The 16675-nt window shown below is 39.9% G+C and overlaps 1 protein-coding gene across 2 annotated transcripts; it reads right to left on the bottom strand.

Annotated features, from left to right (window-relative positions):
* Nucleotides 1–270: 270 nt before the first annotated feature.
* On the bottom strand, nt 271–16555 carry lss (lanosterol synthase (2,3-oxidosqualene-lanosterol cyclase)). Of its 2 annotated transcripts, XM_042494903.1 has the most exons (22): nt 16527–16555; nt 15549–15717; nt 15198–15336; nt 14546–14654; nt 14137–14258; nt 13463–13559; nt 12341–12476; nt 11303–11411; nt 10937–11055; nt 10576–10673; nt 10325–10352; nt 9955–10011; nt 8873–8944; nt 8603–8653; nt 8325–8474; nt 5793–5889; nt 4861–4966; nt 3631–3696; nt 3459–3539; nt 3130–3300; nt 2268–2346; nt 271–1188 (listed from the first exon to the last, which is right to left on the bottom strand). In XM_042494903.1, the coding sequence occupies exons 1-22, from the start codon at nt 16538–16540 to the stop codon at nt 1051–1053; spliced, it is 2208 nt and encodes a 735-aa protein (XP_042350837.1). In that variant the 5' UTR covers nt 16541–16555; the 3' UTR covers nt 271–1050. The 2 variants fall into 2 exon arrangements, 1 of the variants encoding a protein (XP_042350837.1); XR_006106221.1 differs by lacking the exon at nt 271–1188 and having other exon boundaries at nt 2330–2346; nt 3062–3300.
* Between the last annotated feature and the right edge of the window lie 120 nt (nt 16556–16675).

Below are 16675 nucleotides of genomic sequence, written 5' to 3' on the forward strand. Positions count from 1 at the left end.
CGTATTCTTAGCATGTAGTATATTGCAAATAATTTATTCTTTGTGTTGTTTTTTTCTCATCTGAAAACATAGTGGCATCATGACAAAAACCTGGCATTTATAATTCTGAAAATTAACAAGTATTTGGTATTTATGATCTCAGACGTATGTTGGTTAAAAAATTAACTTAACAAATGTAGAAAATATATGAATGTAAAAATATTTTTCAAAACTTGATTTTGAAAAGTGCATTTTGTGAACAGAGCGATACGAGTGTGTGTAACAGTTAAATGTGGAGCATATTTTATTTTGAACCAAAATGTTCATCGTTATTTACGATTCATATTTGTTGAAACTGTAACTACATCCAAACAGTAATACTACTAATGGACATAGTTACCATGACATCACCATCTGGCAGTTCTGAAGCCTCATGTTTGTTTCGTCCAACAGATTTGGGGAGGGCCCATTCACTGGACCTTTTAAGGGGCACTGTGGGAGGGCCTGATATGTTTTCAGGTATTATTTTTATTTATTTATTTTGGGCTCCCCAGGAATTATTGATCTAAATAGAAGATTTATTTCCATTCAGTTTAATATGTGGCAGTCAAGCAATGCATTAAAACAGTCTCATACAGATCAATACCACAGAAAATGATTTATTCTAAATGCTTATGGTAGAGATATAAGGCAACATGGATATAAATGTTTGAATATACTTAATAAACCGCAGCACATGACTGGGTGCTCTGGGCAGCAGCAGGTTATCACAACATGTTGTGAAGGAGTAGATGTTTTGGATGTGAAGTCCTGGAATGTCAACACAGAGAGAAATTCAAAGAATGAAATGTGTTACCTTATCTGATGGGCTCGACTCTGAGAACACAGCTGACGTGTTGACAAGTTCATAAAGGGCTAGACGTGGAAACTGCGTGGGACTGTTCAAGCGTCATCTACACAAAAGATAACACTTTCCACAGATCGGCCCAACATTGAGGCAGTTGTTGTAGCATGTAGTAGTTGTAAACACTGTGTGTCTGCACACAGTGTGCTTCATCGTGATGAAGGTCTTCACAGCTTGACCTTCCCAGCCAGTGGACTGCTGGGGTAAAGTGCTGAGAAGCGTCCGAGGGTCCAGACTGGGAAGACGTTCCTGTAGGAGGTGTAGCTGATGGCACAGCTCTTGTTGAACACACCGGAAATATTCTCCTGAAGAGTGGAAGAACATCACATATGAAAGCTCACATTACATTTAGGGCTGTAGTAAAACAACAAAAATACTGGTCGACTGAAATTCTACCTACAATTCAACCAACTGATTGGTCGATGTGGGAAATATAACCTGAATGTTATCACTAGAATAAATAAATCCCCACACAGCACTCAGTGACTCCACCTGGTAGAGTTGTGTGTCCACCAAAGCAATTTTTTCCTGTCACACTTGCCCGGTGCAAGTAAACTGTGTGTTCAGGAACGCGGAATGCTTCAAGTTAAAATGAATAAGAGAAGTATAATCATCTGAAAATAAACGGCACACTGTAATGCTTTTCCAGCTGAGCTGTGTGCGTGAGTCTGTCATCACTAAAATGAGAAAAATCTGACAAACTGGACACAAACATAGAAGTTCACTCGGGGCTAGACCTGTTATATACAACGTAATGTTACTAAATATCTTATGTGAGAGAGAGATTTGCTTTTTTTAGCCAGGAGGCTAACGAGCAGCAAGAGGTGTGAACATATTCCTTTCAGAAGCTTTGAGATCCATCCACCCATTTTTTTCCGCTTCTCCAGAGTCGGGTTGCGGGCCCAGACTTTCCTCTCGCCACTTCGTCCAGCTCTTCCCGGGGGATCCCGAGGCGTTCCCAGGCCAGCTGAGAGACATAGTCTCTTCAGCATGTCCTGGCTCTTCCCCAGGTCTCCTACCAGTGGGACGTGCTTTGAGATCTAGCCTTAAACTCCAATGTCTTTCCAAAGAGTTGGTCACATTAATTTATAATGATACATCCGACACTGAATGTCTTCTTTAGTAAAATTTTAAAATGTGAACAATTTTCGACTTTGGGTACAACCCTGCGCAAAAAACAAAGAGACCAACTGTCCTTTCAGCCTGAAAAATGAATACTTTGGTGGACACATAGCCTCATTAAAGTAACACCAGCAATTTTCCAACTAATGAAAATTTGATCAGACATGAGTGTATCGACCATTGCCCAGAAGTTTACAGCCCTTTAGTATAATAAGAGTATAGGACATGTAATGAATAAGATGTAAAGGACTCAGAGACTCACCTGCGGCCAGTCTCCGTTGGGCAGCTGGTTGTCAATCAGCAGCTGCACTCCTCTCTCAATGGCCCGCCTGTCAGGATGCCTGGTTTAAGACACAAAAGAGCTAACTAAAGACTTTTGTTTGGATTCAGTTTGATTAAATTTGATTTTACTAGCAGCAATTGGAATGTACGGAAGCCCTAAGCAGCCATACATTCATACCTGTTTTTTCATGTTAACGCGATAATAAAACTAAAACTATGTTTTCCCAAGATAATGACATAACTCATTTGAGACTGTGAGGTCCCGAGCCATCAAATTAGCTTGAAAGACAGCTGTTGTAATGTTGACATTCGTGTTGTAACATTCACTCATTAATTAATTTAAAAACAATTTCAGAATAGAAAACAGAAAAGCACAAATCAAACGATGTATTTGCATGAGTGTCCAGGGCATCCATCAGTCAGCATGGCATGACATGTCACATGTGACTGAAATCTCAGGCCTATCACATTTAATTTGTTATCTCGAGATCTAAAATTAATGACGTTATCATGGATAAACACAGTTTAGGATCTCAGGAAAATCATCCCGTTGTTTCAGAAAAACGGAGGAAAAAAATGTATGAATGTCTGGGCTTCCATAGAAACTTTCTTTTGTAGTCAGATAAACAAACTGCAGAGACTCATTAAACAGTACAGCACGCATTCAATGAAAGGCTACAACGAATAAATACATAATATAAATATACATAATTAATATACATGACACACTCCTAAAATCAACAATAAAGATTTACTCTGGCTTAAAAAACCCACAATCAGCCTGATCCCATCATATCCAGCTGCTCTGTGATCCGGCAGAAACCCCCTGCACACTGCTCTACCTGACAGCCATGAGGCCTAACAAAGCCCAGCAGGTGTTGTGGATCTGAGCGCTGCTGCTCTGGACGTAGCGCCTCTGCTCGCACGACTCAAAGTCCTCGCCCCAGCCTCCGTCTGCCATCTGCCGCTCCAGCAGGAACTGACAAGCCTTCTGCACCTCCACACACACACGCCTGTTTACAGAGGCACAGCAGAGGGATTAGGTGTGTAGGTGAGGAGCTCATGGATGCCATTAAAGGCTTGGAAAGTGAAGCAGAACACCGTTGTGGGTTTAAAAATGAAAATGAAATGAAAATTCATGGTTCAGTATCAAACTTCAATGATGTCTTACTCATCCTCGTAGACGTGACCCATACATGCGAAGGCTTCGAGGCCAAACCATATTCCATATGTGAAGCACACTCCCCAGGACCTGAGCGCGAGCACAGAGGGATTATTTCTATAAAACATAACCTGTCTGTTACACAGAATATCAGGTGGTTTAACAGCAAGTGCAGTCTCACCCTTCCCATGATCCATCAGGCCTCTGCACCTTCCTGCAGTAGTCCAGTCCTTCTCTTAGAGTCGAACTGAAGAAGAAAACCAACAGAAAACCTCTTGAGGTAGAGTGTAGGTTTATTGGTACTTCCCAACCTCAACAAGGACTGTAAAATTATTCAAGTAAGAATTATTTATTAAAACAAATTCAGACTTGGTCCAGTGAGTAGGATTTAGAGGTATATATTGGCAGAAATGGAGTGTAATATAATAAGTATGTTTCCTCTCGTGTATAATGAGCCATTGTAAATCTATATAGTATAGTCCCTGTCCATGGAGTTCAACATGTTGCATGCATGTTTCTACAGTAGCCCAGAATGGACAAAGCAAATACTAACTGTAGATCAAGCAGTAACCTCTGAGGCTGAAAACTGAAGCAAAAGCAAAGGTACCAAAAACTGCAGTTCCTCTAATAGCCACTTGAGGCTGGCTCCAAAACAGAGTCATAGATGTTTAAATGACAAACTTTACAGCAGAAATAAACATATTTACAGCCTGGGACAAAAAATGGTTTTGGACTTATAGATTGTTTCAACATCCATGACAACTGTAAAGGGGCTTAATTTTTCTATAAAGCAGCCGTTTACATTTTCTTACGGCTTAAAGTTAAGAGCAGGGCACTTTGAATGACAGACTGTCTGCTGACAATGTCCACTGCTTCCCAGTCAGGTCCAGCCCTCGCTCCTCCTCAGCTCCAGCCTATCGCCAGAATATGACCTCTTCTAGCTCCAAAAACCAAGTTCAAGTCCATCAACCAATAGGTGATGTAACAGTGGCTTCTTCCATTAATTATACCTTCTATGCTCTAGATAGTCATTCATGTTTTCACAGCTCCTCGGCGATAAGCCGTACAGTGTCGGAAAACGTTAACTTATTTTTTTTTTCAAGTAAAACTGCTCTATTTTGTGTAATTACCAGTTTAGATCATGTTTGTTTGTTTTGCAGAAGTGATCTCTGCAGATAATGTGGCTACCAGTAAAAAAAAATTACCTCGTCAACGAACACTGAAGGAATTCTAAAACCAGGAGCTCACGCTTAGCGCACGGGAGACGTTTCAGCTGGTTGCAAACTGCAAGCCTCACGTCCACTAAATCCTACTCACTGGTCATTTCAGTAATTAAATAAAAACACAATGACAACAAATATGATTTTAATATATGCAGTGAAAGCTACTTGTTGAGGGTTAAACAGTGTACCTTATCTCCTCAGCACGGTGGTCAGGGTAGGCCTTCTGAAAGTGCCTCAGAGCCTGCATTACTGCTGACGTACACTCCACATAGGTGTAATCTATCATGATGTCACCTGCGTGTGTGTGTGTGTGAGAGAGAGAGAGAAAGAGAGAGCACACAGTGTTCCTTATAAACACCCCATTTCACAACATTTACTGCATCCTCTTTTTTAACATGAAAACACAATGATCTCTTTGCCCTTCAATATTAAAAAGACCATCGTATTGCAACATATCCTGAGCGTAATGGAAAAAGTTTTTTCAGCCTTAAAATGTTGGAAAGGGAACATAAATGTCAGGTTTATTTTTGGCTCTTTGTTTCCCATTTTCACATCTACTTATTTTCAGGTTGTGTAATATTGACAGCGTGGGCATCACCGCACACTGAACTGACCTCCATCATGCACCAACATGTTGACTTTTCTGTGATTCCCAGAAATCATTTCAGTGACCTTTTATGTCATGCCTCTTTGTTAATTGGTAGCAAGCAACAATTATTGAATCCTCATATCGATTGTCAAATATATTTTTTGCATATATTCTGTGTATTTTCAAATGTAGAGACAGTTATTTATCTACATACATACTTTTGTTATAGAGACAAATATGTTTTTTGAAAATGCTTTTTTTTTAAACAGTATACATACTATTTATCCTCGCTATGTTTTATGTAATTGTTTATTTGTATTTACTACCTCAGCCAAGATTGAATGACCTCAGCTGTTTTTGAGTCACGTGATTGTTGACATGTATTTAAGTTGGCGACTCACTAGAAAACTTAAAAGTCTGAGGAAGAGCGTTTTGGCTCGAAACATCACTTATTTCGCAGAATAAAATCCTTTAAGGGGAGCTCTCCGGTGTGCGGACCTCTATCTTTTCACATGTGAGCAACAGACCTACCAAACACCTCGGAGGGGTTAAGCAGCTCCAGGAGTCTCCCGCCTCTCTTAGTTTCATACGTGGCAAATCCATGGTCAGAGTTTTTCATGCTCAGCAGCTGCAAGGAGAAGATATGCATCTGGTGAAGGAGCTGTAATACTGTGCCATTACGGTTGTTGTTTTTTTCAGTAGCCCAGGTGTACAAGAATGATTGTGGCTTTAGTTTGGATTGCAGTGTGACTGTGGTTTGTGTACTGATTAAACAAACAGGATAAGATGTATTAGAGAATAAGAATCAGGGGTACTGGTGGTGGATTTTGTTACCCTTGGATAGAACCAGGCTAGCTGTTTCCAGTCTTTGTGCGAAGCTTATCTAACTTACTTCTGGCCGTGACTTCACATTTATGGGCAGATATCAGTGAGATCAATAATCCATCCTAACTTTTGAGAGAAAGCCCATAAGCATATTTCCCAATATGTCAAACACAGATGTTATTACAATATAACGTCTGGAGCTTTTAATTCTACAATTCTACAATTTCATTTAGCAGATGCTTTTATCCAAAGTGACCTACAACACAAGCAAGAATTTAGACTTAAGGAAAAAACCCTTAGTAAGTGCAAAAAGTGCTTCAGGTGTGATTGGTCACAGGTATTGCCGTCTAGTGGCAGAAGAAGTGCTGCACCCCCCCTTACTCTACCCCAAAGGGCGAAGAGGAGAGTCAGGTCAAGTGCCTAGGTGTTCTCGGAACAATTGAGTTTTCAATTGTCTCTTAAAAGTAGAAAGGGACTCAGCAGAACGCACAGAGTTTGGAAGTTTGTTCCACCATTTGGGAACAACAGAAGAGAAGAGTCTGGCTAGAGATTTAGAGCCGTGCTGGGCTGGAAGCACCAGGCGTCTTTCGCATGCAGAGCGTAGTGGGCGAGAAGGAGAGTAGACCTGGATCAGGGATTCCAGGTAGGCTGGAGCAGTTCTTGTGATTGTTTTGTAAGCCAAGAGAAGTGCTTTGAATTTGATTCTGGCTGCCACTGGAAGCCGGTGAAGAGAAATTAGCAGCGGGGTGACATGTGCTCTTTTGGGCTGGTTGAAGACCAGACGTGCTGCTGCATTCTGGATCATCTGAAGAGGTTTGAATGAGCATGCAGGGAGGCCTGCCAGAAGAGAGTTGCAGTAGTCAATGCGTGAGATCACAAGAGCCTGAACCAGAAGCTGTGTGGCCTGTTGGGTCAGGAAGGGTCTGATCTTCCTGATGTTGTAGAGGGCATAACGACAAGACCGAGAAACTGAGGCCACATGAACCTTAAAGGTTAGCTGGTCATCAATCATGACACCCAGGTTTCTGGCTGAGTTTGTGGGCACAAGTAGGCTCGAGTCTAGTTGGACACTGATCCGAGGCTGAACAGATGGACAAGCTGGAAAGACCATGAGTTCGGTCTTAGACAGATTTAGCTGAAGGTGGCGTTCCTTCATCCATGTGGAGATATCAGCCAGACACGCTGATATCCGAGCTGAGACCGTTCTGTCATCAGGTGGAAAGGAGAGGAAGAGCTGAGTGTCGTCAGCATAGCAGTGGTAGGAGAAACCATGGGAGCGGATCACTGCACCGAGTGAGGTGGTGTACAGAGAGAAGAGTAGGGGACCAAGCACCGACCCCTGAGGAACCCCTGTCGATAGGCCATGTGACCTAGACACCTCTCCTCGCCATGACACTCTGAAGGATCTGCCTGTGAGGTAGGACTTGAACCACCATAGGACAGAACCTGAGATGCCGAGCTCAGAGAGTGTGGAGAGGAGGATTTGATGGTTCACCGTGTCAAAGGCAGCAGACAGGTCCAGCAGCAGTAGGACAGAGGATTGACCAGCCGCTCGAGCCAGTCTCAGTGACTCAGTGACTGACAGGAGTGCAGTCTCAGTGGAATGGTCACACCTGAAGCCAGACTGAAAGGAGTCAAGTAGGTTTTAATTAAGTAGCTTTTAATTAAAGATGGATTTGGGAAAGATGACAATTGTGGTATATTTCTATGCTTACACCATCAAAAAAAGACTTAAGGTGATGGGAGTACTGAATTACGCAAAGGCAAATAATCTTCCATAAATGTGGAGATAAATTGGCAACCTCCGGTGCTAAAAAACAAAGCCATCAACAAAGAGGCAAAAAATTACAGTTCATCAAATGGCTACTACAAAAAAAAAAAAAAAAATGGGTAAATCTCTATGGATGTTAAAATATCCAGTTTTACAGAAGAAATAAAAAATGTTTATAGCCTTTTAGAAAAAAATGGTTTGGTTTATTTTCCCATTTATGACAACTGCTGAAAGTTCTGCGTAATGAAGGGCTTGGCAGCTTTGAATGACAGGCTATCTGTGAGGCATCACACAATGTAGCCACCCCTCTCTCCTCCACAGCTTCACCCTCTTGTCCAAATATGGACACAACCCAAGATGGCAACGGCCAAAATGCCAATCTCAAGGCTTCAAAACCGTTGACCACAACCAATAGGACACATCACAGTAGCTATGTCCATTATTTTCTACAGTCTCTGCATACTCACCACATTGACAGCATCAAACAGGCGCTCTGAGCTGACAGGCTGGCTGATGGAGGGACAACACTCCTGCAGCAGCATCACTGACTTCAGGCCCTCCGCTGTGCAGTCAGCCACGATCCAACCACAGTCACGGGTACTGAAGGGGAAGCCTCCCTGACAAAGAGGAACACAGGGTTCAAAAGTGCATGCAAAGGCTAAGAAATGTACTTCTCAGTCTTTCCATGCAAGACTTTTATTTCATAATCATTTGAAAAGTGTCTCTTGTGTGTCATTATTTTCACCTTGTTCATCTGTCTGTAGTACTTCTGGTACTCAGGAGGATTCTCGGGTATCTGTTAGAGTTGAAAAAATAGTCATCACTTTCTAATTTTTTTTTTTTTTGGAAGTAGTTCATATTACAGTTTTGATCACTGGCACACCAAAATGTCCGGTAGTGAATAACAAAAGTGTAAATACATATTGCAAAACACTTTGTACCGGTAAAGTTATAACATATGTGTTTTGGTCCTGGCTCGACAATAAAAACTCTGTAACTGTGATGTTGGTGGTACCTGTGTGATGGTGAGAAACTGATGGGCATCTCGGAGACACTCTGCTAGTCTGGAGTTATCTTGGGCCCCTGCCTGAAAGGTCCCAACAAACAAGTAATTATAATCAGCTACTGCTTTGTAATACATACCAACCAGGATTTTACGGCAACCACAGCTCTTCTCAAGGTGACCAATGATTTTTGAATAAAATGGTGTAATTGGTGACATTTTAGTCATTATCATTGTCATCATCATCATCATCATCATCATCAGTATGTTAGATTTGACTGCAAAGTGGACACAGTTTATTACAACACCCTTAAAGGTTTGAGAAGTGGCTAGGACTATCTAGGAATTTTATACCAATCAAGTTGGCATGACATGTGGAGTCCCACAGGGGTCAATACTGGGCCCACTGCTGTTCAGGCAACTGGTACATTTTTTGTCAGGGCCACATGATCCAGACACACATTCAATGTTATGTTAATTGCTTTGTTAACACCCAACTATACATATCCTTGTCCCGTGGAGACCTAAACCATGTTAAAGGAATACTTTGTCATTTTGGGAAAACATATTTATTTTCTTTTTTGCTAATAGTTGGATAAGAAGATTGATATTACTCTCATGTTTGTATAGTAAATATGAAGCTTTCTGCAGCACGGGTTAGCTTACATTACCATAAACTATAAACCATAAACCAACTGGAAACAGGGAGAAACTTGGTCTAAAGATATCAAAATCTGCCGAACCAACACTGTTAACATGCTGCATCTTGTTCTCTAATCTGCAGAAAATCCAAAGTGTAAAAACAGTAATTCACAGTTTTATAGGGGGTTGTGTGTCATGTTAATAAATGACTTTGACAGGAGATGGAAATGTTTTCTTTTTCGTTACTGATCATCAAAAATGATCAAAAATCCTCAAAAATAATCATGTTAAAAAGGAGTAAAAATCTTTAAGAATCTTTTTGATTCTGCCTGGTGTCACTGGTCTGACTGAAATAACTGTGGACTGACCTGTTCTTCAATCTTTATAACAAATGCCTGCTTTCTCACTTGTGTTGACATCACTGAAAACATGAGTGGCAATTTTTGTGTTACCTCAAGGAAAGCCTGTACAGCAAAGCAAGTGTCCCAGAGTTGAGATCCATTGGTACCCTGCAAACAACAAAAGGATAAAACACTCAAACTCTCAGATTAAGTTCAATTGGAACTCACTTAGAAAATTTATGGTAGGACAAAATATAAAAAGTCTTGAACCAGCAAGTTAATTTAGTTTTAAGGTGCTCTGGAGTCCATCATCAAATTTCTGCAATTTATCTACTCAAAGCTCATTCTAGGAATCTGAGCTTTTCAACCATTCCAAAACACCAGCCTTTAGGGTAAAAAAACTCTTATGATTTAAGTTTGCACAGCTTCAAAACTACTACATCTCTACTGTGCATTGTCACTTAACATACAAACGTCTCACCTGCATTTTCATGCCATCTAATCCCAACCTGGAACACAGAGAGCTTCCTGTTAATGAGCTGTGTACTTTTTTTGCACATTTATCACAACTGAATGAACAGTTTTCAACATTAATACTTTGTACATTGGAATATCCTGCCCCAGTACTTCACAAGAGATTTTTTCTTTAGTAGCTAATTCTAGTCAATATCTTATAAATGATGGAACATATATTTTTTTGGTTAAAATGTTATTAGAGACAAGCAGACTGACCAGAGGTAGTCTGGGATCCTGGACACGTGCTCCTGGAAGGCTGGAGAGGAGGGACCATCCACATACCAACGAACCAGCATGTTGATAGTCTTGGAGATCTGCGGAAAAAGGACAATGTGTTCAGAGACTCTGTTTCATTTACAACATCACTTTGAAATAAAGTTTGTGAAATTCTCTGGGAATAAGTTGCAATGTTTCTTTATCCTGTGTCAAGTCAAGTCAATATTATTTATAAAGCCAACACATCATCACTACTATCATAAATCTAATTACAATGTTACTCAGTGGGCTTTACAGCATATATTTCTCTAAAACTTTTTGTTTTGGATATGTGCCATTTCTGTATCTGTGTGTACACTACCGGTCCGATGCTGATACATTTAGTGAAGCGGTCATCAGCCTGGATGTGTTCATACAGTTCTTTGACAGCCTTTTCTCTCAGTGTGGTGCTGTGATGGGCTTCGTACACGTTCAACACCACTGCAGGGCAACAGGACACATTTACAAGGTTAGGGGAGTGATTTACAGAGCAACTTCTAGGGAAACTCCAGGAAAACAGTTTTTTTTTTAAATCATTGCAAAAAGCCTCTTGTAGCCAGAGATACTCCTCATGTTTTTCTTTCATGTATTGTGTCTCACATTTTATGTCTAATTACAGAACACATTTCTTGTGAGTCTGTAGGTGGTGGTTTATCATCACGGTGCACAGTGTGAGGTGTGTGCTTACTGTAGGCGACGGTGAGCAGCGTGCTGTGAGGTGTGTACAGATCACATGCTGCCACATTGTTTCTCTGTGCGGGCCAGTTTATAGTAGCATAGTCCTGCACATAAAGCTCCTAAAAAAAACAAATAACAAGACAATGCTTGGTTATATGTATGAATAAACATGGTATATGTAATTGATATGCATAATAATTTATTGATTTTTCTTGGTCCTGTTTGTCTTGTATGTAAAGAAGTGGTTTGTGTCATTTCAGTCAAAGGTTGTGAATTAAAAGAGATACTGCTGTACTCGGCTGCTCCCTCTGCATAGTTTAATGGTGGAATCACAGAGGAGTAAAATTCACTGTAAACTCCTTCACTGATATGGAGGGGGGTTGAGGAAGTGGAATGCAGAGGCTTTCATAGTGCATGAGAGATCACTGAATGCATTTATCAGTATGACAGTTATGTCAATCAGATGCTATGACCTCCACAATCTCCAGATTTTAACCAAGATGAACAAGTCTGGGAGATTGTGGAGCAACCTGAAGTCTTCATCCAGTAAAGTTCATAAATTTAAAGTCTATGAGGAGCACTGAAGCTGTTTTAGAGGCTTATTGGCCCAGCAACTTACTAAGACACTTTATGTTGTTTGTCCTTATATTTGTCATGAATCGGTACGGTAACCAGTTACAATACCAATTCAAATGTATTGTTAACAATTTTGCAAATCGATTAACACTTAAATTATTTCTAAATTTGTTGTCAACAATTTTGCAAATTGATTTAACATTTAAATCATTTATAAACAAAAGCAAAAATGCCAAACATTTTCTGGCTGCTTTTCTCTGATATACTTCGTTGTAAATCACACAAATTTGGGTATTGGTATAATTGTTTGACAAAAAAAAAATCCCCTAATATTATAACATGTTGTCTATATTTAGCTTTGGGAATGAAACATAAAACCGACAACATAGCACATACAGGAAAGCCTCCCCTCTAACGGTGTTGACATTCTGAGTGTATTTCGCCCCCCTGTGGGAAGAGACGGTTTCAGCACCTGTCTGAGGCTGAGGACCAGTGTGTCCTCCTCTGCAGCGAGTCTCACAGCGTAACAGTAGCTCATGGGGAGGTAGACCTGGCGACAGTGACACCACAGGGTGGACGGGTGTGCTGGCATCCAAGTGGGGAACAGCCTAGGACACACAAAGTACAACCTTCATCCCCGAACTGGTATAGAAATTAAAAAATACCTTTACCTTCTTTGTGATCTCTCTAGCAATGTCTTCTCATGAATAACACAATTTAACATGTGGATGTAGTTTTAAAAAATGTGTATTGCAAATTGTGAATATGTGGAAATATCACTATGGGCTAAAGCCCTGTCTTTAGGACACTGTGTTTTTATGTGCATAGTAAATTGTTTTTAAATAATGGGTGGTATTTTACAAATTTTTATGTCTATGACTATAGTCATATATTAAGTTATCGTTACTATTTTTGGTGCTGTGCATCCCCCCCCCCCCTTTCCTATGTATCATTTTGTCATATGCTGTAATTTATTGTTCTTTACATCATTTATTGCCATCTTTTCGTCCTGAAGGAGAGATCCCTCCTCAGTTGCTCTTCCTGAGGTTTCAACTGTTTTTTTCCCCCGTTAAAAGTTTTTCTGGTGGGGATTTCTTTCTTAGTTGCTGTGAGGGTCCCTGGACGTATGGATTCGTACAGATGTCATATGCTGTAAAGCCCTCTCAGGCCAATTGTGATTTGTGATAATGGGTTTTATAAATAAAATTAGTTACATTTTGTGTCACATGATCTCACATTTTCTGTAGATATCGCCTGCCTGAAGAAGGTCATCAATAAACTCTTCGGGAGGCTGAAAATATTAGTGTATGGACAACCTCTCCTTTAACTAGATAGCATGAGCAGCAATATCCACCATAGCTGAGCAAAAACAGACAAGAGCACCACCCACAGAAATTCAGTGGCAAAAAATACAAGAAAAAAGATCAAACTAATATTTTAATGTCACAATGGCCTCAAAGTTTATAAGTAATTCCACTTTTACACACGCCTAATCCTATTAGCTTTAACCTTTGCTAAGATCCTGCAGCTTTTTCAGTGTACTTGAAGCATGACTAATGCATACATAAGGACATTATGGGATGTTAGAAATTACCACATCTCTGGCAGCAGTGTGTTCATTCCCTCCCAACTGTAGACGTTTAAAATAGCCAACCAGAATTTACCCCACGAGGGAATCCCCACAGCGCCACCTGAAACAAAATAAAAAATAACACACACAGCTTCAGTATTCCAAGTAATTGACATGGTGATTACTGTGCGCTCGGACTACAGCTCAAATTAAATAATGTGCTTTTACTAAACACAAAGCAGGAACGAATCCTCCATTTAAAAAAACTGTGTTTCACATTTGGACATTATTGGCAGTATGTTTGTCAGTACAGACAGATTATCAGAAATCAGTCTTGACTCTGAGTATGGAGGGAACTATGCCCATTTGAAAAATTCATACAATTTATTCCTATGGCCTAAGAAAGTACCAAAAATACAAGGAAACATGATCAACAACTGATCGAACATGATCAACTCAAACTAGAGCATTAAAATTTGTGATGTCATGGGGTTTTATGATCAGAACTTCTCTATAGAGTGAATGGTGAAATGTGACATTAGCTGCGTTTACATGCACAATTTACTCAATCTGATTGAAAATTTCAGGTCAACTGTTTACATGGGATATCCTCTACTACAAAATCAGGCTCCTTTTCTATGGAGCAACTTAAGATGTTAAAATAAAGTTAGAAATCATTTGAACTTGTTCTTTCCCACCTTTGCTGTGCAGGTTGTTCCTGGCTCGAACCATGTCTGGATCATCAGGCTCTACTCCCAGGATCCTTAGGGAGATGTAACTCAGTGCTGTGCCAAAGACGGTAGACTTGTCCTCAATATGTCTGAAGAGAAACAAAACACATCCATGATGCTGCCATGAGCAATATTTCAGACGCTGCATGTTTTTGGACCTGTCACCTATAATTATTTTGTAGAGGTGGGAGTGAACAGACATTTTTAGTGCACCCGTCTTACTTTATTAGCAATTAAATAACAGTCATACGTAGATGCTTTTATCGCAATATAACATTTTACTATAAATAATGACTATCATTTCTGAAATACAATGAAAAAAATGCTTGTACAGCAAAAGTACTGACATTTTTCAGGAAAAAAAAGTGTGACTTACAGACCCCAGCCTCCATCTGGCAGCTGCACAGAGCGCAGGTACCTCACCATCTCTTTTTTCCAGGCTTCAGCCAGAGTGATCTTTGCCACATGGCATGTGATCAGGAGACCTGAGGTACAGAGATGACTCCCATTCAGTGACAAATGCAAACACATGCACAAAACCATTTGAAATTCTCTGACTTCTGTTTCATTTTGCTGCTATTGAAATATTGAACAAAGACAGCAAAAGATGATGCAGCTGGCACTTAAAGGGGTTTGTCATGACATTCTTAGGAGTTCTTCTTTTACTGTTCTCATACTCTGATACTATTTAAATACTAAATGACACTTGCTTTTATGTATTAATGCATAAATGTCTTTTAATTAATGTCTTTTAAACCTGTATTGTTATGTCTTGTTCTGGATTGCTGAATTTCCTGACTGCACAACAAATTGACCTTTGGATACAAATAGAGAAGCCTTCATCTCCTGCATATCCTCGTATCACCATCATCTGTTATAACATACATAAGGGTTATTTTGTTTTGTGCTCTATACTTTTCAATGCTCATTTCACTAAAGCAGCTGTGCATTTCTGGCTTTAAATCAAATTAATTTCTTAAATGGAAGGTGTCAGATATGAGGACACAGAGGAGGATGATTTGGCTGACCTGGGAGCAGGAATAGAGGTCCGCCGTAATCCCCGGCCCAGTGACCGTCCTCTGCCTGCAGGTGGCTGTAAAAGTGCATTCCTTTAAGAGCTGCATCTACAGCTGTGCGGGCAGCTGGGGAGCCAGACACAAACTTACTCTGTGGAGAGAATGGAGTGACTGGATATAAACATCAAACAAATGTCAGACACTTCTGGGGTCTACCAGCAACTTTGTGTCACCTTAAACAGAAACAGCTAAAAGTTTCAATTCCAACTTCTAAAGTTTTTGTACATAAGAATAGGTACATTGAAATAATCTAATAGTTTCAAAGCCAGATAATGGAAATTTTAAAAAAGACTGAAAGCCTACTGTGTCCAAGCCTAGAGAATGAGCCTCCAGCATGGTCTGTTCTCTGTCTGGGGAGTCCTGGTCCTCCACATAGCGCCAGGTCTGCCTGCCCTCCACATTAGTCAGCCTCCAGCGGCTCAAGTCTGTGGCTGGATCAGTCTTGTACGGCCCCCCTCGCCTCCGCAGGTGCCTGACAAATACATGGCAAGTATTTTGATGTTAGATAATCTGAAATTTATATTTTGTTTTATTTACAAGATGATGAATAGGATGAAATATTTTTTTTTATTGGTGGTGTCTGTCTTGGTTTGTTTTGTATTTTTATCTTGTATTGCATTATGATATATAGTTACCGGCGGGACACTGCAAGATTTTGTTTTCACATCCACAAATCACTTTATTCAATTTTATTTAATTTTTGTGGTGGTTTTAAAACAAAATTAACAAAAGGATACACAAAAAGATCCTAAAGTACTAGCAGTTTTTTTTAATATAAAATAAAACCTATATACATGCATACAAACATAAACATATTTATATATAAACAGGAGAAAGAAATTGTGTTGTTCTTCTCCCGAGAATAAGCTAGTCAAATAAAATTATTTTTAAGTGAAGTATTTGATTCTACCAGACGTATATGTACATGTATCATTTTCCACTACTGCTGTTGATATACGCAATTATACTACTGACTAAAAGAAGAGGTACATTTACGCAATGTTCACTTGTAATGGGTATTTTCCACGCAGTAATGACATTCTTCTAAATTAAGCCATTTTGTTAAAACAGAGTCCATTTTCATGTACTTTTCCCCACCTGACAGAATACCTAGCTCACTGTAAACCTAATACGCCAATTTGCAAAGTTTCTGTCAAACTTTTAACGGAATAATTGCCTCCTATCACATCTATATTTAGGGGGGAAACACTGAGGCGAGTAATTTTGACGACATTATCCATTTAAAAAACGACAACAAAACAACAACAACAAAATACTCACGTTCCCTCCGTCATATTTGTGTTTGACAGATAGAGTTGAATCCTCCGCTGAATCATATGAATAAACTTCTTTTTGGGTGCTCTGAAAGCTCTGCCCCCTCTTCTCTTTTCATGGGAATTGTAGTGCTTTGAAGACTGGATAGGTTACTG

The sequence above is a fragment of the Plectropomus leopardus genome, chromosome 10, assembly GCF_008729295.1.
Source record: "Plectropomus leopardus isolate mb chromosome 10, YSFRI_Pleo_2.0, whole genome shotgun sequence".
NCBI classification, from domain to species: Eukaryota; Metazoa; Chordata; class Actinopteri; order Perciformes; family Serranidae; genus Plectropomus; species Plectropomus leopardus.